The sequence below is a fragment of the Lycium ferocissimum genome, chromosome 5 (genome assembly GCF_029784015.1).
Source record: "Lycium ferocissimum isolate CSIRO_LF1 chromosome 5, AGI_CSIRO_Lferr_CH_V1, whole genome shotgun sequence".
NCBI classification, from domain to species: domain Eukaryota; kingdom Viridiplantae; phylum Streptophyta; class Magnoliopsida; order Solanales; family Solanaceae; genus Lycium; species Lycium ferocissimum.
In genome coordinates this window covers 61,963,067-61,987,304 of record NC_081346.1, presented here as the reverse complement: position 1 = coordinate 61,987,304, position 24,238 = coordinate 61,963,067, and the positions used below count along the sequence as shown (strand labels likewise).

Sequence of the window (24,238 nt, the reverse complement as noted above, 5' to 3'; positions counted from 1 at the left end):
TGCTAGTTTTAAATTGCAAAAGAAACACCGTATTAATTTTATACATGAATAACTTACATATTAATCATCTACCAAATGTGGTACTAATTACTTATGCAGGATTTAATACCTACATAACTCACCTCCAAATCAGCTATCAAACAACCCTTTAATGGACAGAGCCGTTAGTGAGGTACAAGTTGACATTAGGGTTGTGCACAGTTCCGATATATCCAAGAATTCAAATTAATCCACGCTATTTGGATGGTCAGATTGCGAATTTTGGATATTTGGTTCGAATGGTTTTTTTTTTTTTTTTTTTTTTTTTTTTTTGTAAATCAGATATATGGATCAGATACGGGTTGGTATAATTTTTAACCAATCCGACCCGAAATCCATGGATATATATAAAATGTAACACTTTAATTTTAGGTTATTAAACATTTGTTTAGAATTTCGGTTTACTCTGTTATGTCTAATAAACTTTATTAGACATTGATTGATGAAGATTATGAATTAGATGTTGGGATATTATCGTGCTGAAGCAGTGTTATAAGCGTCTTAATAAGGCTTACAATTCGATCCGAAATATTTATCAGAACCAAACATCAAAAATTAATAAATTCGGATTGCATTTTACAAAATTCAAAATTATAATAAAAAATGTGCTAAATCCGATCCGGCCATGCATTGGCCAACCTGACACAGACAATTGAAAAGACATTAAAACCAGAATTCGGCAATACGCATTGTATTTGTAGGTTGCCGCCGCTACTCTTTCGGCAAAGTTAAAATTCACAGACAGAGACAGAAGCTCAAAGAGAAATGAAAGTTGTGAAAACCAGAAATCTACACATACTACACTAACATTTCTTTAATCTTTCCTTCAAATCACACAAAATATCATATCCTTTCTAACAAAATGCAACAACAATGACACCCCAAAATCCAACCCATCATCAAACTACTCCAAATGTTACCCAAAAAACTGACCCCAAAATCCCTCTTAAAATTCCTCAAATCTTCAAAAAACACAAACACATCACTTTCCTTATTCGACATAGCTTCACAACACCCAAATTACACACACGACTCAATCACATTCCATCACATTCTCAAAAAACTCGGGTCATCACCCGACCCGAAATACATCCCACACATGACCCGAATTGTAAATATGATTCAAACCCAAAAAACAATATGCACTGAAGATGTAGCATTAACTGTAATAAAAGGTTATGCTAAGTATTTAATGGTTGATAAAGCTATGTATGTTTTTCAAAATATGAATGAAATTTTTGGTTGTAAACCTGGTGTTAGGTCATTTAATACATTGTTTAATGCTTTTGTTGTTTCTGGTCAGTTTAACAAAGCTGAGTTGTTTTTTAAGTATTTTAGGATAATGGGTGTGTCTCCAAATTTGGAAAGTTGGAATATTTTGATTAAATTTGAGTGTAAAAAAAGGCGGTTCGATAAGGCGAAAGCGTTGTTGGATTGGATGTGGGAGAGTGATTTGAAGCCTGATGTGTTTAGTTATGGAACTTTGATTAATGGGTTTGCGAAAAGCGGATGTTTGGGTGATGCGTTAAAGGTGTTCGATGAAATGTCTGAGAGAGGATTGTGTCCGGATGTGACGTGTTATAATATTTTAATCGATGGGTTCTTGAGAAACGGTGATTTTGATAGAGGGAAGGAGATTTGGGAAAGGTTGGTAAAGGGGTCGAGTGTTTATCCGAATGTGGTTAGTTATAATGTGATGATTGATGGATTGTGTAGGTGTGGTAAGTTTAATGAGGGATTGGAACTTTGGGATAGGATGAAGAAAAATGCGCAAAAAATGGACTTGTTTACGTGTAGTATGTTGATTCATGGTTTGTGTGAATTGGGGAATGTTAACGGGGCTGAGAGAATTTTTAATGAAATGATTGAGACTGGACTATCGCCTGATGTTGTGGTGTATGGTGCTTTGCTTAATGGTTATTGTAAGGTTGGTGAGATTAAAAAGTGTTTTGACTTGTGGGAGTTGATGGGGAAGGAAGATTGTCGAAGCGTTAGTAGTTATAATATATTGATGAGAGGTTTGTTTGAGAATCGAATGGTGGATGAAGCGATTTCTATTTGGAAACTTATGAATGAGAACGGTGTTGTTGCTGATTCAACGTCTTACGGAATTCTAATTCATGGGTTGTGTAAGAACGGGTATCTGAACAAGGCTTTGAAGGTCTTGCAAGCAGAAAATGAAATGGATTCATATGCATACTCATCTATTGTTAAAGGGTTGTGCGTAGAAGGAAGATTGGATGAAGCTACTGCTATTTTTGGTTTGATGGCTAAACAGGGATGTAAACCAAGTTCTCATGTTTGCAATGCGTTAATCAATGGATTTATCAAAGCATCTAAAATTCAGGACGCGCTTAGATTTTTTGGTGAAATGAGTAGTCGGAATTGTTCGCCAACAGTAGTAACATATAATGTCCTGATAGATGGGTTATGCAAAGCTGAAAGATTTGGTGACGCGTATAAGCTTGTGGAGGACATGCTGCAGAAAGGGTGGACGCCGGATATGATAACGTATAGCTTGTTGATGGATGGCCTTTGCCAAAGCAAAAAGGTTGACCTGGCACTGAAGTTATTGAGTCAAATTGTTAATAAGGGATTCAAGCCTGATGTGACCATGGTTAACATTATAATTCACGGCCTTTGCTCTGCTGGAAACCTTGAGAATGCGTTGCAGCTCTTTTTGAGCATGAGCCAATGGGAATGTCGCCCGAATCTTGTTACGTATAACACCCTTATGGAGGGATTTTATAAAGCTAGAGACTGCAAAAATGCTTCAGCAGTTTGGGCTCTGATTTTAAGATGCGGGTTTCGACCAGATATTATTTCTTATAATATTACTCTTAAGGGGCTTTGTTCTTGCCATAGAATGTCAGATGCCATATTATTCTTTAACGATGCCCTTAATAGAAAAATCTGTCCAACAAAAATTACATGGAATATACTTGTCAGAGCAGTTATTTATGGCTGAACTCTAACACGGTTTCATAAAGTACACACCCGGTGGGTTTCAGATACCAATTTCTACAGCGAGCAGGAAGTTCAACTCCAATTAGTTAAAATACACTTATCTGATCTCTAAGTTCATTGGTTTCAATCACCCACTTTAAATTATCAGGTCCCAATCTCCTTTCTGCTGCTCTTCAGTAACCTAGATATTTGCTTTCCTGTATACAGTCAGGCGATGTACTAAAAGAAGCTTATCTTCATAGTTGCAGGGATGAGATTATTGTTCCCACTATCAAGGCAAGTTTGTCGGACCTTTATACAGTAATTCTTGTTTTAAGTTGTAAGTAATCTCTCTACTCGCATACAGGTTGAATGGTATTCCATGTGACTGAAATGTGCTTGAAAATTTCTCTAAGTCACTGGATATTGAAAGAATTATGCCGCTTGATTATGCTTTTGTTTAGTGAAGTGCTAAACATTATTCCATAAATTTTTTATTGTGCAGAAAAAATGAGGGGACAGTAGAGGCAACAGAGATTTTTGTGCAACAAAATCTGGCTGTTTATTTGGATGAGTTATTCTTAAGGTTAAGGTATTGCTATTGTCCTTGGATTTCTTTTGCAAACTACATATTTGGGAAAACAAGAAAAATGTCATCAAAAGAATTGATTATGGGTACTGTAGAATCGAGTCCATTGCCTGCGGTGATTGGGTAGGGGGGCGTGGGGATTATTTATGATTGAAATAGATAAAAGCAGATGTACTCACCATTTTGAAAACACCTATCTAGACTGCAGACAAAGTTTTACTTTTCAGCCACTAACAATTCTTTAGAACTAAGATAATAAGGTTACCACTTCATTTCGATAAAATCGGCAGGAATGATCATTAAACAACAAGCAAAATCTGTGTTCAAACAGACTACAGGAATCTCATTGAGAAACGAGCTTATTACCTATTTATATTTCCCCCACTGCCAAAAGCTGACTATGTTTCGGTTAATAAGCACATAAGCCAGTGATGATTATATTCCAATTGAACAAAGGTTTCTAAATATTTTATCTCCTCTTTATAAATTATGAAAAAGTAGAGGTTAAAAATGTGTATATCTATAGGGATCTAGTAGCTCAGTTGGTTAACTACCTGAACTTTCACCTTATTGGTGAGGGTTCGAATCCCCATGTTGTAATCTCCTCCCCCATTTCCCCTTCCCCTACCCCTATGTAATAGAAAACAATTTTTTTTTTTTTTTTTTAAAAAACAATGTGTATAACTGTAATTATTCAATAAATTACTTATTAGTGGAAATGAGAAGAAAATTCTCCCACCAAGCTACTCTTACGTGCACAAATTATTTTTTGATTTTACCCATCCTTCTTTCCTTTTGACCCAACTCATTTTCGAAATAGGAGTAGATTGAATGTTTTCAAAATAAATAACTCAAACCGGAAAAAATCCCGAACTAACCAATGCTCACCCTTCCTCTAGAAAGTAAAAGTTGGCATGTCCTGTTTTGTTGATCAATATAAAGCATCCTACAATAATCCAACTTTGGTGGCTTCAGTTGCCGTAAAACTTGGATATGCTGATGCAAGAGAAAAGTTTGCATGATATATCAGCCTCTAATAATAACATTTTATTTTGAGGTTATAACTCATGCTACATTAATAGCTATCATTTTGCTGTTCTATACAATCTGTGGAAGAGAGGATTTCACTTTTTCTCTTCTTCAGATATCTGCTTTTGCTTTCTTTCTGTTTCTGATAACACGTTCTGCTCGTAGATGACTTGAGAAATCAAACCCACCAAGATCACTCCAAGAACTGCACTCTTTCCCCAGTCAGATGGTGAAGAAATCAAGGCATTCGTAATCCCAACTACCACGAGGCCCATAAGTCCAAGGTAGATACTCCTTCTAGTCTTTGACTCAGCATTTTCTTTACTGAGTTGCTTAATCTTTTCCATTTCCTCGTTAGCTTTTGCTTTATCCACCGGTTGTTGTTTTTGCCCTAAGTTCTTAAAGAAAAGCCCTTCATTTCTCTCCTCCTCAATTTGGCCTTCAAAGTCCGCCAACTTCTTTTCGTTCTCTTCGATCTCCTGTTTGTTTAACTCCACTGATTCTTCGAAAGCTTGCATCCGGCTCTCTATGTTTTCCATTATCTGCTCCAAAAAGAAAGAAAAAATAAGGGCCTTTTTCTTTTTTGGCCCGTCAGCCAAAATTAATTACAGGCGCTATACAGAACCTATACCTACACGCTGATAATGTACATTATATGTATATTTTGTGTATACAATATGTATATTTATACTTAATATACAAAACCTATACAGTTGCTGGCTATTATTCTTTGAGCGATCAAAAATGCAAGTATCCCCCAAAAATAACAAATCAAAAGCTATGTATTTTAATGAATCTAAATTGCACTTTCTGTTTGATTTGCAGTTGAGTTGACAGACCCTTGCACCAGCTTCATCAAGCTCTTTGAGGGCATTTTCACCAATTTGGTCAATTTCAGCATTGGCATCTTCAGCAAATTGGGATAGATAAGAAGATCTTTCGTCTAAATAATCGGTAAGACGAACTTTCTGTGTTTGAAGCTGGGCAATCCTTGCAAGCAGTTCTTGCTGACGGGCGTCTCCTTGAGGCGGAGGTGGAGGAGCGTCTGAATCTGAATCTGAATCATTCGGTTTGGAGAGGCAGAGAATTGGGTGTTTCCTTTGGAAGCGGCCTCTTGTGTTTAGAAAAGCATATTGCTTTGGTATCAAAGAGGAGTGAATTGCTTTTAGATGAATCATTCTTTGAATTTTTGATCCAGTTTGGTGGGAGACTAGCCAGTGGTAAGTAGTGAGTGTTAACTATGAAAAGGGGGAATGGAAAGTTTTTGTGAAGCTCTGATTGAATGCACCTTATCCATTTTATTTGCAGATAATTTAGAAACAAAAAAGGGAATGGGTCATTATCTGTTAGTCGTGGTGGGCCATTACAATTGTGTGTCACGTCTTACTAGCTTCCTCTTCTTGGACGAAACTTAAATTAATTAGTTAATTTAGGTAAACTTGCATGAATAATTACCTTATTGTCGCTTTTACCATTTTTAGCTACCTTTTGTGTATTCGCGTCTATTTGATAGTGTTTTCGCTGTATTTGACTGCACATGTTTAGTTGTATCTGATGTGACATGTATTTGAATTTTATTTGCATGTATCTCATATGTATTTGGCTCATATGGCTTGCTGTATTTGGCTCATATGTATTTGAGCTTCTTGACAGTGTTTTCGCTATATTTAATTGTACATCTATTTGGCATCATATACGCTCAGATATGCTCAAAATACAAGGAGAAGAAGCAAGGAAAAATACGTAAGAAAAGTAATGTGGCTCATATTTATTTAAACTTTCTTTGCATGTATCTCATATGTATTTGGTTCATATGTATCTCATGTGTTTTCGCTAAAGTAATGTGGTTGGCTGGATTTGAACCTGGGCAGGCAGGGGCAGAGCTACACCTAATAACCACTCCAGCCACAGAAACTTGATGTATTTTTATATAGCTATAAATGGTAATTTACAAAATCACTGTAGCTACTTATTATAAATAAATTGAAAGGTAGTATTATCCATAATTATCTCTTAAAAGTAGCTATGTCAAGTAATTATTCCATTAATTTATTATTCTGTTAGACCTTAACTCTTGATAGGTTTATATTCTTCCTTAACATAACTTAGTCTCTCTTAAATCAATATTTCTTGGGCATTGACGGAGATCTTATCATGACCAAAAAGATGAGGTTTTTGTTGGAGATCTCTCCCCGAGTCAAATGAAATTTAAAATACTTTATTTTTTTTATTTTTTATTTTAAGGTGGCATCTCGAAAGTGCCACTAGTCTCCTTTTTCACGTTCATGTACTCTAATTAGATGAAATTGCACGAATTATCCTTCAAACGGGCTGGTCTTTCATATTTGCCCTGCAAAATTGAACTTATGTTTAATGGGGCATAAGTTTTTTATGGGCAAAAGTCATGTGGGTTATAATTTTTGGGATATTGCAATGCGAAAATATATACTTATACACCGCGAAAAAGTTACTTGTTATGAGGTGAAAAAAATTAAATACCAGCACAAAATAGGGACAGAAGTGCAAATCACCCCTCTACTTAATTAGATGCACAAAACATTGAGCAAATTGTTTGTCACTCACGAAAAGTTATGTCTATATGTGTTTTTCACTAACGAAAAGTTATGTCTATATGTGTTTGTCACTCACGAAAAATTATGTCCGTGCATTTACTTATTTGTTGCTTATGTGACTTATATTTGTACAAGTATGTGTACTTGTATGAACTCTATCTAGTGATTTATGCTATTATTTCTTATCAAATAATTCCTCTGTTTCAATTTATGTGAACCCATTTGACTGGGCACGACATTTAAGAAAGAGGAAAGACTTTTAAAACTTGTGGTTCAAAATAAGTCTTGAATGTTTGTGTGGCTGCAAATCATTCATAAAGTTAATTTGTTTCCAAATTAGGGAAGAGGTCATTCATTTGGGCACGGACTAAAAAGGAAATAGGTTCACATAAATTGAAACATAGGTAGTATTTCTTTATGTGTTACAAACTTATGCTTAGTTTTAAAATTATGTGATTTGAGATGGCGTTCTTCGGATGATTGATTGTTAGATTCACAACGTATTAGAATTCAGATGATGATCGGGACTTAGTGAATTTTTAACTATTATAAATCTAATATGAAATAAATATTAACATATTTAATGATTTTAAGGATCAGTATGTATGTATATATATGACTTGAGGCTATAAGAAAAATATATAAATGTCTCATGTTAGTTTATATCAATTTGTCAACCATGCTAAGAATATTGTCACCGAGTTTTACAAAGGCGAAAAATTCAAATATAGCAATTTGAAAAGTATGGAGCATGAAAATCCAATATTTCCTTGAGATAGACAAATTTGTGAAAGACATTGAGGCGTACTAAGCTTGGAAAATAGGTCTTGAAAGATTTTTCTATCGATTGAAGTTATTACGCTGGCTGAATAAATCTCTTTTGAAAGATTTTTCTAGCTCGAACAATGTTGTAGAGAATTCCGAAAGAATGAAAATACAATGGACATGTACAAACAAAGAAATAATTCTGTTGCTAAATTAAGGCGCTTTCTTTTATGTTTGTCACTTAAAAAATAAAGGCTAAATTCATCTATAGACACCTGTGGCCGTTCGGTTCTTTCACTTGAACACCTCAACTAAACCTTGTTTCATTTAGACCCCTGAGGGAGGGTCCAACGGTGCCATTTAGACATTTTTCGCTGAATCAACTAAATTTATAAAGTGTGCAATACACTCGCTGCTGACGTGACAAATGACGAATAAAATGAGGACATGTGTCTTTTTTAATTAAAAAAAATAATATTTTAAAATATTTAATAACAAATTAAAAGTAATACTCTCAAAAAGAAAAAAGAAAAAAAACTTTATTTACACCCAATCAGAAAAGGATACATTATTAACAAAAAGAAATACAAAAAAAAGACACATTGAAAATTCTGAGATGAATAGTTGTTCTTGGTGTTCTTCACCATCTTCATGTTGTTTTAGTTACAATCATGATTTTAATCCAAATTTGCAAGAGAAGCTCCTCCAAATTTGTTATAACTTCAGCTAAAGATTCCCGACGAAGACCCAAAGGCAATCCAACATTAATTTCTCAAAATTTTCATCAAATCTATTAACCCATTTTAAACCTTCAAGCTTTCTAAAGACTCCATTAATGACAAGTTTTTTTTTTTTTTTTTTTTTTGGGGGGGAATTTTTTTTTGTCTTCTGTTTATTAAATAGATTTATCTAAAGAAAAATCATCTTTCTTGTTCCGTAAATGCTTAGGGAGAGAGAGGTTGGGGGCAGTCTTGACTTTTTCCGGTGAACAAGATAGCAATGGTGGAAGGTTTGTTAAATGGAGAAGAAAGAGAAAAAGAATAAAGAAGAAGGAAATAAAAAGAATTAAAAAAATAAAAAACTATTTTTTGGGCTCTTCAAGCGGCAGTTAGGTGTAAAAATCACGCAAGTTGCCAACTCAGCGAAAAGTGTTTAAATGGCACAGCCAGGCCCTGCCTCAGGTGTCTAAATGAAACAAGGTTTAGTTGAAGTATTCGAGTGAAAGAACCGGATGACCACAGTTGTCTATCGATAAGTTTAGCAAAAAATAAACACCCTGATAGCACCATACATATGCATCTCCACCACATGTCGAATACAGTGAATGAACTAAAAAAATGTTGGTCATACAGTAACATACGAGCAACAAGTCCAAGCCGTAATTGGTTCCTCTGAGCCCAAATTGGGAGCATATAAAGATGCATTTGACCAGTAATACTAGTTAGGGGTGTACATGGACCGGATTGGTTCGGATTTTTTTAAGACCAAATTAAACCAATTGCATCAGGTTTTTAAATTTATAAACCAAATCAAATCAACGAAAGTCGGGTTTTTCAACCTTGGGTTTTCTCGGTTTTTTTGGGCTGCTCTGGTTTTTTGGGTTTTATCTGGTAAAGTCTTCATACAAAATATATAACTTGTACTTCAAATATTTCTGTAGTCTTAGTAAGATACGACTATCTAATTAAGATATTTATTAAGAAAATAACACAAAACGTGAGATGAGAGATGACATTGTACTAAAATATTTAACGAAAAATATTAATGAAATTGCATAAAATAAAATGATCATAATGTAAAAGTACTAAGTTATGCTATAATAAATACGGCTGATTCATAAGGCATGTAGAAAATGATCATAATCTAAAAGGACTAATTGATGCTAAAATAAGTACGACTAATAAGTATTAATTACATAACTAGATATTAAAGAAAAAATAAAATTAAGTTATGTATTTTCAGTTTCTAAACTAATATAATACTAAAGAATATATTTCAACATTATTGTCATTTCAGTGTTAGATATGAATTACTTTTGTTAGCATTAGAATTGATTTGATTTTTGTTGAGTTTTATTTGAGTTACTAGTACCATTGGACTATAAAACTTATTGGTCCATTAAATTTTTTAATTCCAAGGTTGAAATAATATGTTACAAGACAAAAAACTATGACAAAAGTTTAAGAAATATTTATAAATTACATTATAAATAAATATTTTTATGTTTGAAATTTTATAAATGTAATGTCGGGATGGTTTGATTCGGATCGACTTTTTTTAGTTAAAACCAAACCAAACCAATAGTGTTCGGATTTTTCTTTTTATCTCGATTTGATTCGGATTATCGATTTGGTGCAGTTTATCGGTTTGCTTTGTACACCCCTAATACTGGCATTAAAACTATGGAAGATGCTAGGTGCCATTTGGAACTCGAGGAAGAAAACCTCGAGTTGAACAAAGCTATTACAAGTGTGTGCGAGTTCTGGTCCACGCCGTGGACTAAGGTCAAAAATGCGATCATAGTGGCTTCTCACTGAAGAAGGGGAACGGGCAAGTCACAAAGAAGACTAAGACTACTCAACAGGGAAATAAAGATGTTTAGTCCCAAAGCCAGCAGGCCACTTAACTGATGTTTATAAATAAAATTCATGGATAGAATAATTCTCGTGGAGCTAGCAGCAGTTTTAATCCATATTTACAGAAATTTTTGAGTTTTCAGAAGAATAATAGCGCCTACAGAGAGGCGATCAACATGTCTCCAAAATTTAACTTGCATTCATGTTAAGGCTTTCCCAGTTACCTTCTTGTAAGTGTACCATTTCGCAATCCAGAGATAGGCGACAAAGTTGATGAAGCTGAGGATTGCCAATAGCCAGTAAAAGTAGTCAAGGTGGCCTCTGTTCAAGTTATTCGTAATCCATCCAAGCTTTCCATGCCTTGTGGTCACGTTGGTCACGATTGTAACGATGAGTGTACTTAGGTAATTACCTAATGCGGTCGTAGTAAGACACAGGGCTGAACACAAACTTCTCATGGCATCAGGAGCCTGGTCATAGAAGAACTCCATCTGACCGATGAATGTGAACACTTCCGCGCATCCTATCAAGAAGTATTGAGGCACTTGCCAGAAAATCGACATAGGAATGATCTTGAGGTCATAATAGCTATTCCTCCTTACATAGTCAAGCCGATAGACCTCCAGAACCCCGGCAGCAGCCATGGCAAATATCGAAATAACAAGACCGATACCCATCCTCTGCAGCTGAGTGAATCCTCGTTCGTGGCCTGTGAATAGGGGTGACAAAGTTATTCCATGAAGATATGACCCGCCCATTTGTTAGGTCAGCCATTTTGGCACGCCCAAATTCAACCTGTTTAAAATCTGGGCTGATATGTAGCCCAAATTGATCCATGAGAAACCTTGTCAAAATATTAATAAAAAGACTTTTTGTTTATTGATATGTGTCATATGGCCACAATAAAGAAATTATTAGGTACTTTAACAACTTATAGAAAAACAAATAAAGAAATTAAAACTTAGTAAAAATTGGATGGGTCGAGTTATGACCCGTTTGTCAGCCCATTTCAGCCTAAATAACTTTTGACCCGCCCATTTGACACCCATACCTGTGAACTTCCGTGCCAAGGGAATGATGGCTAGGTCATAAATAGGTGCCCAGAAAATAACGCTGAGCGTGTCGAATATGGATAGACATGCTGATGGAATTGTGAAGTGAGGGCCAATGTGTTGGTCCATTTGGTTGCCTTGTAGAACAAACATGGTGCTCATCTGACTGTAGACACACGAAAACACGATACCAGTAGCCCACACGGGGAGTAGACGAATGATGGACTTGACCTCCTCGACTTGAGTCACAGTGCAGAGCCTCCATGGATTCACCGATCCATTGACTTTATCAGATCCAGTTTCCACAGCAGCCTTGTCAAAGAACCTGAGTTTCATTGTTGAAGTGGCCAATACATGCTGTAAATTAGTATACAATCGAGTTGCAACAATGGAGAATAAAACTGAGATTTTAATGCAACGAGAATATACACAAGGAAATGGCAAATAACCCGGTTTTGAAGATTAAAGGACCAAGAAAAATGTAATGTCACTATATCTAAGAGCACATGATCCAGAAATAAACTTAAGTGTCGCGATATGTAATCAAAACTGAAAATTTTCAAAGATCCCCAGACAACATCGATTGTATTTTTGATCAAGCAAGTTCTAATCACCTAAAATCGACTACCATTGTGGAATATTAAAATGTCAAAACACGATGGATAGAACAGAATAGCGACGCATAAGAGAAAATTGTAGAAAGCCCTATCCTTCTCTTTTGTATGGACTTTTTTGAGGATGAAAATGTTGCAACATTCACAGTTATGATGTAGAACTTTATATACTACTGCCGTTGGGCAAAAAAATTAAAATACTGAAACCCAATGGATGGAATAGCATGCGGGTGAAGAATTGAATAATTTTAACCTAAACAGCCACCTATCTAACCGCTTAAACTAAAAATAGCCATGTACAATCAGTGTATAATCTATGTAACCAGGTAGAAAAAGTAAACAGTGAATCCGGTTGGCTATTTGTGTAAAGATCCCAAAGAATATTATACAAAGTCCTTCCCTTCTCTTTGCATGAAACTCTTTTAGGATGAAGTCTTGCAAGCCTTCACAATTATGAATGTAATAGTTCATGAACTATGTTATCACTAACTTGTTAAAAAATTTACTTCAGAAAGGTTACAATGGGATTCACAGATACCTGAACTCTTCCGAGTGCTCAAGCTTGTGGCTTCCCTTGATGGTGGATTCCACATCAACGGTCTCATAAAGAAGAGACTCGTCACGAGGAGGTTTGACATTACATTTTCTGATAGATGCCACAAATACCTGCAATATGCGAGTCAACGGACTCCCTCCTGGGGGTTGGAGCCTGTATAGATGGGTACCTGAAAAGAAAAACACTAGTGCAATGGCCATAGCCACAGCTGGAACACCGAAACCCCAGCCCCAGCCCACGTTCGTTTGTATCCACACTAAAACTGATGAAGCGATAAGAGCACCGACATTAATTGAGAGGTAAAACCAGTTAAAGAAAGAGCTCTTCTTTTTCTTTTCGTTTTCATCATTCTCATCAAATTGATCTGCCCCAAAGGAAGAGACACAAGGTTTGATGCCACCAGTTCCAAAGGCAATCAAGTAGATCGAAACAAAGAATGCTGTTTTCTGTGATGATGTCGGGTGGCAAGTACCATTAATACAGGCTGGCTTTAGTCCAATTACAGAAGCGGACATTGTCAAGAGTGTCATTCCCTACATAAAGAAATAAGTTCATCAATTCCTCTGCCAAAATCAGCCTACGAGTTCTTGGAGATACTTACGTTACGTGCTTGAGTAGAAAACATCATTAGAACTTGTTATGTTTTGAATAAGTTTATCGAACCACTAATTGCTTTATAATTTTAGGACTATGTGTATTCTAGAAAGCCAAAGCTGATAGGTCTTTGAAAATCTGAACAGCGAGACATAATCTCAGCCAGTGTTGTCAAAGGCGAGAAGCTCTAAAGAGCGATTCAGGTCTATTGGGGTTTAAGCGCAATTTTAGTGTGGGCTTTAGTAAAAAAAGGTGCAATGAAGGGAAAAATTAACACACACACACACACACACACATATATATATATATATCAAGAAAAAGATAAAAAGTTCATTCATAATGTTTTACTTAACAACTAAATTTATTTGACGATTATGTTTGTTGTTTAGTACCGCTAGATTCAAGATAGAACTCATGGGCAATGAGGCACACGCCTTAGTGCCTTGCCTACACTGAAGCGTAGCTTAAGTGAGGTGAAGCACCCTCCCTAAGCTTGCTCCAGGGCTTAAGCGTGCCTTAAATGAGACTTTGACAACATAGCCAGTGTGGTCCCACAAGTCTTTGGTTTGGGGAGGGTAGGGTGTACGCAGACCTTATCCCTTTGTGGGGTAGAGAGGTTGTTTCTGATAGATCCTTGGCTCAAGAAAAATGGTCTTCAGAACAGGTTTGAAGAAAGCAAAGTACTAAACAACCTTTGACAACACTGATCTCAACAATATAGAAAATGCAATCTGAAGCTAAAGGATACGCAGATTGTTGTTATTCTAATCCGAAAGCCGACGGGAAACCACAACATTCTAAGTACCGACGTGTGGTTTCCATATTCAAAGAACACGATAAGATAAAAAAGCTACTTCTTACTTACAATGATATAAAGGAGTGAGAAACTAGAAATTGTCCAGTATCGCCCTAGATAGGAATCAGCCAAGAATGCTCCAATCAATGGTGTGACATAGCAAGTACCAGACCAATTTGTTACACTTCTTGCAGCAGCAGCATTGCCTAGATTGAGCCTTTGCTGCATATAGTTCACCAAATTTGTACTCATCCCATAGTATGCCAATCGCTCACATCCTTCATCCCCTGTAAATTCAACCTTACCATGTCAAGGACATTATTCTATTATAACTATAAGTGAATTATACACAACTACTTTTGTGTATTAAGTGAAAAATCGCACCAAGGATGAAGGGGCAGGCCTTCCAGGTTCCGGTTTTCTTCTTGTTCGCAGGTTTTTTATAGATGTCTATAGTCCCATCCTTCGTGTAGTCATCATCGCTTTCCATTCTAGCTTCTCCCATAATGTTAACCAGACCAAATTAATGTGACAGCCTAAGGCCAAACAACCAGACAAACACATAAGACACCTCTATTACATATTGGATATTAAAATCTAAACACTAGCAACATTTATGGGCTTAAATTTATAAAAAGGGCATGCTAGTAGATAAATTATTCCAAGATCAAGACGTACGAGATAAATAAAGGGTACCGATTGGCCAAAGTGGACTGACAACACTTGTAGGAAGAACTCTAGCAAAACTAGCCAAAAAAAAAAAAAAATTAAGTCTCAATTGTTTGTTGCATCTAAAATGATATTCGTGCAGGCAAAATACTTAGGAAACTGAAAAAGATTAATGCCCATAATATCCAGAGTGAGTGAATCATGTTGTTGTAGCACATTAGATGTTGGAGCAAAAATAGAATAGAAAGAAAAATTAACTTCCTATACACGGACAGTTAAAGAACTTTTAAGCTATGGGGTTACCTAAAACTACGCGTAATTCTCCATAAAAAGTGATACCGATAAGGCGGTAACTTGAGAAATAAGGCAGATTATCTGCTTCAACATGTTAATACGGTGAATTGTAAAATCCTTTATGTTGTCGGTGTACATATCTTAATTTTTTTTTTTGGAAGGTAAAATCACTGAAAACTGTGAATTGTCATAATACAGAACAAGGACAGTTGCTATGGAGGGTCTAGAACAGAAAAAAGACAACCCGGTGCACGAAGCATCCCGTGTTCACGCAGGATGATAAAGCAGACAGGAATAGTTTGATTCTTTAAACAAGCAGCTTTTGGTTTCCTTTTTACCGTCCTAATTCTGTTGTACGCTTTGAAAAATATTTCTTAATTAATTATTAATTTAGCAAAAAATAAGTTCTAAATCTATTCCGGGAAAGGAGGGTGTGTGATGTAGACAACCTACTCTAACTCAAGCATCAGTGGTTGATTTTACGAAATGGAGATCCATTAAAGCAACTCCATTAACAAAATTGAGATAACCAGAACAGGAAAAACCATATACAGTCAGACCTTTCTATAACAACATCTGTATATGACAGCACCTCTCTATAACAGTCAGGTTTTTTTGGAATCAATTTTTTATGTTATATTTTACTTCTTTATAACAGCAACATCCAATTTTATAACAGTTCGCTCTTTGTAAAATTACCTCCCATAAAACAACTATCTTCTTTTTTTGGTAATATAATAATTAACCATCTTTATAAAAATAGAATATCCATGATTACCAATAATAAGTGTTGAGATTTGACCAAATATTTGATCCTTTAATACACTATTTATGACAAAGAATATCATATGAATATATTTTTTTCCATCATTAAAAGATTTTTTTTCGTTATACAAAGTGTGATTAAGCTTAGAATTTGGTAAATAAAAAAGAAAATTTTGATCGTATGCATCTTTTTTTCGTATAACAATGAAATATTATTTTTATGGCAATGCTGTTATACGTGTATAACATCCATTCTCTAACAACAAAAAAATTTCGGACCCGATGATCTTTGTTATATAGAGGTTTGACTATATATATAGACACACAACAACAACATACTCAATATGAATGTCCAATGTGAGGTGCAGGAAGGGTGGAGTGTCATTTCCTACTCCTATCTGTCTTACCAACAACTCAAGATAAAACAAGACAAAGAAGGTCAGACAAGAATTTTACGAAAGTAAAGAAGTTATGGCAAATATATATAGATATAATCACGGTTAAATTAGACACATTGAAAGTAAAGGAGTAAAACAAAGAAAGCTACATGCACACTCTATATATCATCTACAGAAAACGACTACATATGTCAATGTCAGAAACAAAAAACAGATTAAAAAAAGTTTTCCAATCATCGTCATCATAGATATATTAAAGATGAAAAGTACCTCAATAAAGAGAGAAAAAGGAATTGGAAGCTTTTGTGTTGTGGGGTTTGAGAGAGGCGGCTGAGGAAAATAAAGATGAAAATTTGGCAGTTGCAATTCCTAGAGTTGAGGAAGTAGAGAATATAAGGGTGGTACAGATCAGATTAAATACGTGATTAAATATATACTGTGTTTCGTTGACGGTAAAATTTGTCTTGAGATATATTTATACCGTCAGCCAACAAAATATAAATTTAATAATAGGCTTAATCTTGTAATATTCACCTTATCCGGTGTACCAAACTACCCATAAATATTTATTCAATATTGTTGGAGCAAAAAGGATTTACTATCCAAAATTGTACTTAACTATACTGTATTATTTTTCTAGTAATATATGTATGTATAAATCAAAATCAAGATCTTAAGTCAGTGAAATCGCCCGAATCATTATCCCTTTATGCCGCTGGACATTTGCAAAAATAAAAAATTCAGTGTCACCATTTAAGTTTTAATTCCGCTAAGAACAGTTTTACTAGAAGAAGTTCACGATTAGAATTACGTAGCAAAATTTTGACAAATCTTGGGGATATCAAATTTGTTGGGGGTATATACCATTAACCATACGTTTAGATATGATATATTCTAACAATTGTCGTGGTTAAAAGTCTAAGAGGGAGATTATTGGGATATATACTATTAACCATGTGTTTGGATATAATATTTATTATAGAACAATTATTTATTCATTGTTTATTAAAAAGTTAAATAGATCGTACTAGTATGTATGTCTTTACTTATATAGTAGATGATTTAGTGTATAGAGTTTAATTTATACGGAAAGACTAAATCGGTTCTTATAAGTATAAAATTTATATTCACAATCTAAGATGGAAATTGGACAAAGCCATCGGTATGATTGTAGCCCAAGATTAATATAATGTATCTTCATTATGGGAATAGTATAGTTAAAATATTCTTGTCTTTAAGACATTTTGTATGTATTGAACGGATCAAGTAGAGATAAGTGTTTTTGTACTGAACATGTAAAACAAATTCTCTTCATTAAATGTACTTATACTCTTAATCTTGATATAATTATTATGATCAATGTGATTTGTTCATTATTTTGATTTATTAAAGATACACGACTCAATTGCGGGTCTGTCTTTCCTGGTAAATTGGATAATGACAAATTACATTTGTGAAATAATAATTAGTTGATAGAATCCATGTATCTCGACTTTGAGATTGATGATACCCCTTTATGAATGCTTATAAATCTCGTGTGAAAACCAACGGAGTGGATTTTGTATCCGCTACATCATATGATATAAGTTAATAGAAATATAAAGGATTCAATTAGTCAATGAATTAAATTGTCAGTAATTTAATTTAATTGATTGGTATCTGTAATCAATCTTAACATGAGGAGTTAAATAAGTTTTAATGTATGATTTCGAAATTGAACTGAGGAGTGCAGTTACGATTTTTTAGTGGAATAATTCGTAATTTATTATGGTAGGATTAGTTCAGATATTTCGGATTAATTCCATAATAGGAAGCCTCGTTAATTGAATTCCGTAGTCCCTGCTGTGCTCGATAATAAAGAATTAAATGGAATATTATTTCTTGGTGGAAAATAAAGACCCAACAGGTTTTGAAAAAAGGGGAAAATCCTAAAACTTATAGTTATAAAATAGGGGTCTTATTCCAAGGAGCATTTTATGGTTTTAGAAATTTCTTCAATTTTTTCATAGAAATTCGCCCATTACGAATTTCACAAATTATAGTATTATTCGGGTTACTGTATTGTTATGGGCGAAGGATGACGATCTCGTGGATGGTGTGTGTTCGTGGTTGAAGATTCGATTATCGGTGTCCACGCTTCCGGAGAGATAAGTATCAATTTTATGTTTGATCAATATCTTTTTGATTATGTGTTGTTTATATTAAATACGGATTCGATCGCTATTTTTCGCTTACTGTTTATGCCTATATTCCATCAATTGGCATCAAGAGCTTGCTTACATCCAAATAGATAATCTAAATAATATATATATGTTCGATTATATGTATGAGTCGTGATTCACATGGTGTGAAACGAATCAATTTGCCCTCGAAGCTATTTCGCCGTAGCTGTTTTGGGCGAATTTGATGTTTGACAAGGGAATTCTGTAAAAGATGTTTTTGTTGGCATCGGGTTTTAAGTCACGAGTGACAGCCATTTTTAATGCTTCATGATTCTGTAAAATTGGATCAAGGGTTCGAAAAGAAGACTAAGGTCGGCGGCGGCGTGGTTTAGGCGTGGATTAACACCTAGGTCCTTGGGAAAACCCACTGCCGTCTTTCCTAGTAATTCTTTTTGATATGGCTTGACTATGATTGGTCCAGCCTAAATTTTTTTTAAAAGGAAAGGGATGAAACAAAATAAAAACAAGGAGGGAATATGTAGGTTGACAGGTGGATCAAGTGAATTTTGCTCACTGGTATTCAATAAAAGGTATCCTTAAGCCTTGTGTTTCATATTTCCTTTTGGTTGATAGTGAGTATTATTTTGGGTTAGCATCATCACTGGAAATATTTGATGGACCTTGTCTTACTGAATTTTGTTTGATTAAGAGTTGGACCATGGTCTTAACAGGTTATAATTAGACGAGCAATTTTTTTTTTCTTATTTTCCCGTTCATGTATATAATATTATATAAATTAAGAATTTTATGATTAATAAATAGTTTTTATTGAAATGGTCTAATTATATGAAATCATTGAAAATTCTTAAAGTTTTATACATGTGAGATTATATCAATACATGGATTGAGATTTTTTTGATTAATAAATAGGAACCATTTAAATGGTTTATTTATTTGAGTCATTGAAACATTCTCAATGTATTGTGAAAATTATTCTTGAATAAGTGTATACTAGTTGTGGATGGCTCGGAGGAATGACGTGTGCTTTGCTCTCGGCGCATTTTAGCAAGGCTGCTATTGTGCACCTCGAATAGGAAAAAACATGTCAAACCACCGGCAAGCCACCGGAAAAAGCCTGCCATCTCCTCTAAAATTAGTTACCCCTGCTGATGGAACACGAAGGGCTTTACCATCTCTTACTTTTGGTAGTTATTTGCCCCCTCAATTTCAATCTATTCCCGAGGAAATTGAGCACGATGGGTCGGATTCGGATTCACAACAATCCATCCATTTAAAGGACTACGGAGACTCTGATGCTACTCCGGCGGCTAGGCGACTGCACTTTTCGATCTTTGGTACCTCAACGCAAGTCACCCCAATGGAGAAACCGGATTTTCGTGAAAATCGACTAGCCCAAAAAGGTAAATCTCTCTCTTATGTTCCTCCGACCACTAAGCAAGGAAAAGTTTATGTTAATATAGTGGAAGAGGATGTCAAATCTCAGGAGGTATATTGGAAAAATGCTTTGATTGGATTTGTAATGGGAGATATACCGTATATGAAATCGATGGATAATTATGTGGCTCACTCGTGGAAATTTGTCGCAAAACCACAAATCCTTGCACATGATGCTGGGTATTTCATCTATAGATTCGAAAGTGCCGAGGATTGTGACAGTGTCCTGATGGGAGGTCCTTACACCTTCCATAATAAGCCACTTATTCTTCAACACTGGGCAATTAACTATGAATTTAACCCGGATGTCTTGACCTCGATTCCATTGTGGGTGATTTTTCCGGGGTTGCCTGTTGGATATTGGTCTAGTGAGGCTCTGAGCAAGGTTGCTAGTCTTTGTGGGTCGACCATTGTACACTGATAAATTTACGGCAGACATGGAGAGAATATCATATGCTCGTGTCCTTGTTGAAGTGGATGTCTCACAACCATTGCTTGATTCCCTTGAAATGGAGACTCCTACTGGCAGTTTTCATCAGCCAATAGAATATGACGGGAAGCCAAAATTTTGCACTACTTGTTTGAGATTTGGGCACCTAAAAGATGACTGTTGGGTTGATGGAGGGGAAGACCAGGAGAAGGAGATTTTTGAGGACATTCCTAAGAAGAGAAGAAGGAATAGAAGGAGAAGGAGGAAATGGAGACAAGGCTGGCAGACAAAGGAGAACCAAGAAAATGAAGCTGCTGTTGTGCATAATGCTGCACCAAGAGCTAATGATTCTACAGCTCAGGCCAGTATAAGTGTGGTCGATGCTACAGGTGGGACTTCAAATGTGCTTGCTGCTACTCCTATTAATATTGCAAATAGATTTGATGGTCTACAAGCCCCTGATACTGGCCAGACTGGTGCAACTGCACCTGTTAGGAACCCTCCATGATTATATCAACATGGAATATCAGGGGGCTCAACCAACCCCTGAAGCAAAAGGAGGCAAGCTCTTTTTGCAAAAGAATAAGATTGAACTGTTTGGTTGTTTAGAAACAAGGGTACGAGAGAATAAAGCTCAGAACATACTGAGCAAAGTTAGTAGTGGATGGAGTACTGTGTGCAATTATCCAATGGCCCCAAATGGTAGGATCTGGCTCTTTTGGAAACCTTACCTACAGGTCCAGGTGCTGCAGGTCCAAGAACAATTCATCCATTGCAAAGTGGACAATATGGCAGATGCTTTCTCTGCCTTTGTAACTATTGTGTATGCAAAGAATTCGGCTCAAGAGAGACTAAGCTTATGGAGTGACTTAACTCGACTAGGAAATAACATTAATGGAGCTTGGCTACTGTCTGGTGATTTCAACACTTTGCTATCTACAGAGGATAGGATGGGCTCCCCTGTGACTGATGCTGAGACAAAAGACTTCAGAGATTGTGTGGATGCCTTGCAGTTAACAACCTTAAGGGCAAAAGGGTGGCATTTCACCTTTTGTAACAAACAGCAACAAGGGGACAGGGTGTACTCTAAAATTGATTGGGCATTGGGGAACTTGCTATGGCTGCAATCATATGGGCATGTGGAAGCAGATTTTCTCAATCCTGGGGCTTCAGATCATTCTCCCATATACATTGAGTTTAAACCCCATGTTAATATCCACCCCAAACCATTCAAACTCTTTAAAATAGTGTTAGAACACCCATTTCGAGCACATTTGGAGTCTGTATGGTCAAGGCAGTACAATGGCACTAGATTGTTTCAGCTATGGCATAAGCTGAAGGATTTGAAAATTGCATTAAGGGACCTGAACACTCATATGGCTTCTTATAGCCAGAAATTGCAACAGTCTAGGCAAAGTTTAGATGTGATACAATCTCAATTGGCAAACTTACCAGGGCAGCAAGTTTTGATAGATGAAGAGAAGAAGCTCTTAGGGGACATACAGAAGTGGAGTTATGTTAAGGAGAAGGTACTTAGACAAAAGTCAAGAGCCACCTGGATAAATTGTGGTGATGCTAATACAAAATACTTCCATGCTCAGTGGAAGATTAGGTCTAGTAGGAACTCTATAACTTCCATCTATGACACTGCAGGGAATAAGCTCACGGATCCAAAGCTTGTTGAAGCTGAGTTTATATCCTTTTTCTCCAACCTTATGGGGTCAACGGCTGAGGAGTTGCCATGTCCAAACTCAGAGAGATTATCAAAAGAGGGCCATGTTTATGTGTAAAGTGCACACTGTCACGAGAGTTGGAAATCTTCAATCTTGTGAAGGACATGCCTAGTGATAAAGCCCTGTGTGTTGATGGTTATCCAGTGGAGTTCTTTACTCAGAATTGGGACTGGTCAAACATGATGTGGTGCAGGCAGTGAAGGAGTTTTTCCTCTCTGGTAAGCTCTTAAAAACTTTTAGTTGCACTGCAGTAACTTTGGTTCCAAAGATAAATGCCCCTACCCAAGTAAAGGATTACAGACCAATTGCTTGCTGCTCAACAGTGTACAAGATCATTACCAAGATATTGACTAATAGAATGAAAGGTGTAATCAATTCAATTGTGAGCCCAGCCCAATCAGCTTTCATAGAGGGTAGGAGTATCATTGATAACATTTTGTTTAGTCATGAAGTTTTAAAATGGTATTCTAGGAAAGGATTATCTGCAAGATGTGTAATGAAAGTTGACCTCAGGAAGGCCTATGACTCTATAGAATGGTGTTTCTTTGAGAAGGATCTTTGGCCGACTTGGGGTTCCCACATATGTTTATAGAATGGATCATGGAATGCATATCCACAGTCTCATACTCTCTTGTCATCAATGGGGGTCTTACAAAACCTTTCCGGGAAAAGGGGAATAAGGCAAGGGGATCCTATGTCCCCTTACCTTTTTGTTATTGCTATGGAATACCTTCAGAGAGAGTTAAATGTGCTAGCCGGAAACAAGCAGTTTCAATTCCATCCTAGATGTAAAAAGCTTAAAGTTATGCATATTTGTTTCGCGGATGATCTGTTAATGTTTTGCAAAGCTGAGTTGAACTCAATTAAACTTCTTCAAAGAAGCCTTCTTAAGATTCTCACTGTGTGTCTAGGCTCAAGGCCAACACTAAAAAAAGCTCAATATACATGTCTGGGGTAAATGATCAGTTAAAGCAGGAGATATTGAGTCATCTTGGATACTGTGAAGGAGCTCTACCATTCAAGTACTTAGGAGTCCCTTTATCATCCAAGAAGCTAACGGTGGCTCAATGTATGCCCCTTGTGGAGAAAATTACGGATAAGTAAAGTCTTTGATGTCCGCTAAGCTCTTGTCCTATCTTTGGGAGGCTTCAATTAATAAAAGCTGTTTTATTTGGAGTCCAAACTTACTGGGCTCAGGTGTTTATTCTTCCCAAGAGGATTATGAAGTTGATAGATGGGGTCTGTAGAACATTCCTCTGGACTGGTGCTGCTGTCTTGTCCAAACGAGCCCTTGTATCATGGGAAAAAGTTTGTCAACCAAAGGCGGCAGGGGGTTTGAATGTATTGCACTTGGTCACCGGAAGAAATGGCCAGTGTTGAAACAATTATGGGCTATTGCTGAAAAGAAAGATTGTCTATGGATTAAATGGGTAAATAGCTATTATATGAAGAACTCTACAGTTGAGAACTGCACCATTCCCAACAATGCAACATGGGTTGTACGGAAAATATTGGAAGCTAGAAGGTATATTCTACAAGCACCTACACTACAAGGGGACCTGATTACAAGATTTCAGTCAATGGTTCATGCTAAAAAATTTTCCATCAAGCAAATGTATCTTGCTTTGCTACCATGCTATCCTCGAGTCCCTTGGAAAAGTTTGTCCCTAAATCCTTCAGTTCATCCTAGACACAAATTCACATTGTGGCTAGCTATCATGGGAAGACTTGCGACAGTGGATAGGTCGCTTAAGTTTGGCATACAAGTTCCACCTTCATGTGTGTGTTTTGTGACTCACCGAGGAAACTATGGACCACCTACTCTTCAACCGCACCATCACTAGAGGTTTGTGGATAAGAATGCTCCACTGGGTAGGTATTCAGAGGACAATTGGCACTTGGCAAGAGGAGGTGAATTGGGTGTGTACATGGGCAAAACGAAGGACCGGGAAAGGTGCGATAATCAGTGTTATTTTCGCTATGTTGGTGGCTACTATCTGGAGGGAAAGGAACCTTTTGAGGTTCCAAAATGGCTACTTTCACGCTGATAGAATCTGCAGAGAGATAGCCATCCACATACACATCAAAGGGCAGCACAACAGGAAATGGCAACAAGAGCTGCTGGTTCTCAATAATCCTTGACAGTGCCTATTCTACTGCTAGATGCTACTGGGAGGCTGGTTCATGGGTTTTGGTCAAATTT

At 36.2% G+C, this 24,238-nt stretch overlaps 4 protein-coding genes and 1 long non-coding RNA gene across 7 annotated transcripts; 3 read left to right on the top strand and 2 right to left on the bottom strand.

The window, feature by feature from the left end:
- Nucleotides 1–755: 755 nt before the first annotated feature.
- Nucleotides 756–3,325, top strand: LOC132057009 (pentatricopeptide repeat-containing protein At3g09060). Of its 2 annotated transcripts, none has more exons than XM_059449440.1 (2): nucleotides 756–3,154; nucleotides 3,255–3,325. In XM_059449440.1, the coding sequence occupies exon 1, from the start codon at nucleotides 953–955 to the stop codon at nucleotides 3,005–3,007; it is 2,055 nt and encodes a 684-aa protein (XP_059305423.1). In that variant the 5' UTR covers nucleotides 756–952; the 3' UTR covers nucleotides 3,008–3,154; nucleotides 3,255–3,325. The 2 variants fall into 2 exon arrangements, with proteins under 2 accessions (XP_059305423.1, XP_059305425.1); XM_059449442.1 differs by having other exon boundaries at nucleotides 3,249–3,325.
- A 1,273-nt stretch (nucleotides 3,326–4,598) lies between these two features.
- Nucleotides 4,599–5,781, bottom strand: LOC132057010 (uncharacterized). Its single transcript, XM_059449443.1, has 2 exons — nucleotides 5,443–5,781; nucleotides 4,599–5,145 (listed from the first exon to the last, which is right to left on the bottom strand). Exons 1-2 carry the CDS (start codon nucleotides 5,779–5,781, stop codon nucleotides 4,699–4,701), a joined length of 786 nt encoding a protein of 261 aa, XP_059305426.1. The 3' UTR covers nucleotides 4,599–4,698.
- Nucleotides 4,748–6,235, top strand: LOC132057011 (uncharacterized). The gene is made up of 2 exons (XR_009415053.1): nucleotides 4,748–4,887; nucleotides 5,429–6,235. It is a non-coding gene; the product is annotated as an uncharacterized LOC132057011 (long non-coding RNA).
- Nucleotides 6,236–10,538: 4,303 nt separating this feature from the next.
- LOC132057008 (protein NRT1/ PTR FAMILY 8.1-like) lies at nucleotides 10,539–16,710 on the bottom strand. 2 transcript variants are annotated; one of them, XM_059449439.1, is made up of 7 exons: nucleotides 16,526–16,710; nucleotides 14,808–14,875; nucleotides 14,514–14,665; nucleotides 14,199–14,416; nucleotides 12,722–13,272; nucleotides 11,569–11,894; nucleotides 10,539–11,226 (listed from the first exon to the last, which is right to left on the bottom strand). In XM_059449439.1, exons 3-7 carry the CDS (start codon nucleotides 14,632–14,634, stop codon nucleotides 10,718–10,720), a joined length of 1,725 nt encoding a protein of 574 aa, XP_059305422.1. In that variant the 5' UTR covers nucleotides 14,635–14,665; nucleotides 14,808–14,875; nucleotides 16,526–16,710; the 3' UTR covers nucleotides 10,539–10,717. The 2 variants fall into 2 exon arrangements, with proteins under 2 accessions (XP_059305422.1, XP_059305421.1); XM_059449438.1 differs by lacking the exon at nucleotides 14,808–14,875 and having other exon boundaries at nucleotides 16,526–16,709.
- Nucleotides 16,711–22,675: 5,965 nt separating this feature from the next.
- LOC132057894 (uncharacterized) lies at nucleotides 22,676–23,139 on the top strand. The gene is made up of 2 exons (XM_059450483.1): nucleotides 22,676–22,936; nucleotides 23,002–23,139. The coding sequence occupies exons 1-2, from the start codon at nucleotides 22,676–22,678 to the stop codon at nucleotides 23,137–23,139; spliced, it is 399 nt and encodes a 132-aa protein (XP_059306466.1).
- The last annotated feature ends 1,099 nt before the right edge of the window (nucleotides 23,140–24,238 follow it).

Bases quoted from the DNA above. Each gene is read 5' to 3' on its own strand.
- LOC132057009 (XM_059449440.1), top strand. From the start codon at position 953: ATGTTACCCAAAAAACTGACCCCAAAATCCCTCTTAAAATTCCTCAAA.
- LOC132057010 (XM_059449443.1), bottom strand. From the start codon at position 5,781: ATGATTCATCTAAAAGCAATTCACTCCTCTTTGATACCAAAGCAATAT. The intron at 5,146-5,442 runs GTCTGTCAACTC...TTTTTGGAGCAG, and splicing joins TTGATGAAGCTGGTGCAAGG to ATAATGGAAAACATAGAGAG.
- LOC132057008 (XM_059449439.1), bottom strand. From the start codon at position 14,634: ATGGGAGAAGCTAGAATGGAAAGCGATGATGACTACACGAAGGATGGG. The intron at 14,417-14,513 runs GTGCGATTTTTC...TTGAATTTACAG, and splicing joins GGCCTGCCCCTTCATCCTTG to GGGATGAAGGATGTGAGCGA. The intron at 13,273-14,198 runs GTAAGTAAGAAG...TTCTTTATGTAG, and splicing joins TCTCACTCCTTTATATCATT to GGAATGACACTCTTGACAAT.
- LOC132057894 (XM_059450483.1), top strand. From the start codon at position 22,676: ATGGGGGTCTTACAAAACCTTTCCGGGAAAAGGGGAATAAGGCAAGGG. The intron at 22,937-23,001 runs GTGTGTCTAGGC...GTAAATGATCAG, and splicing joins GCCTTCTTAAGATTCTCACT to TTAAAGCAGGAGATATTGAG.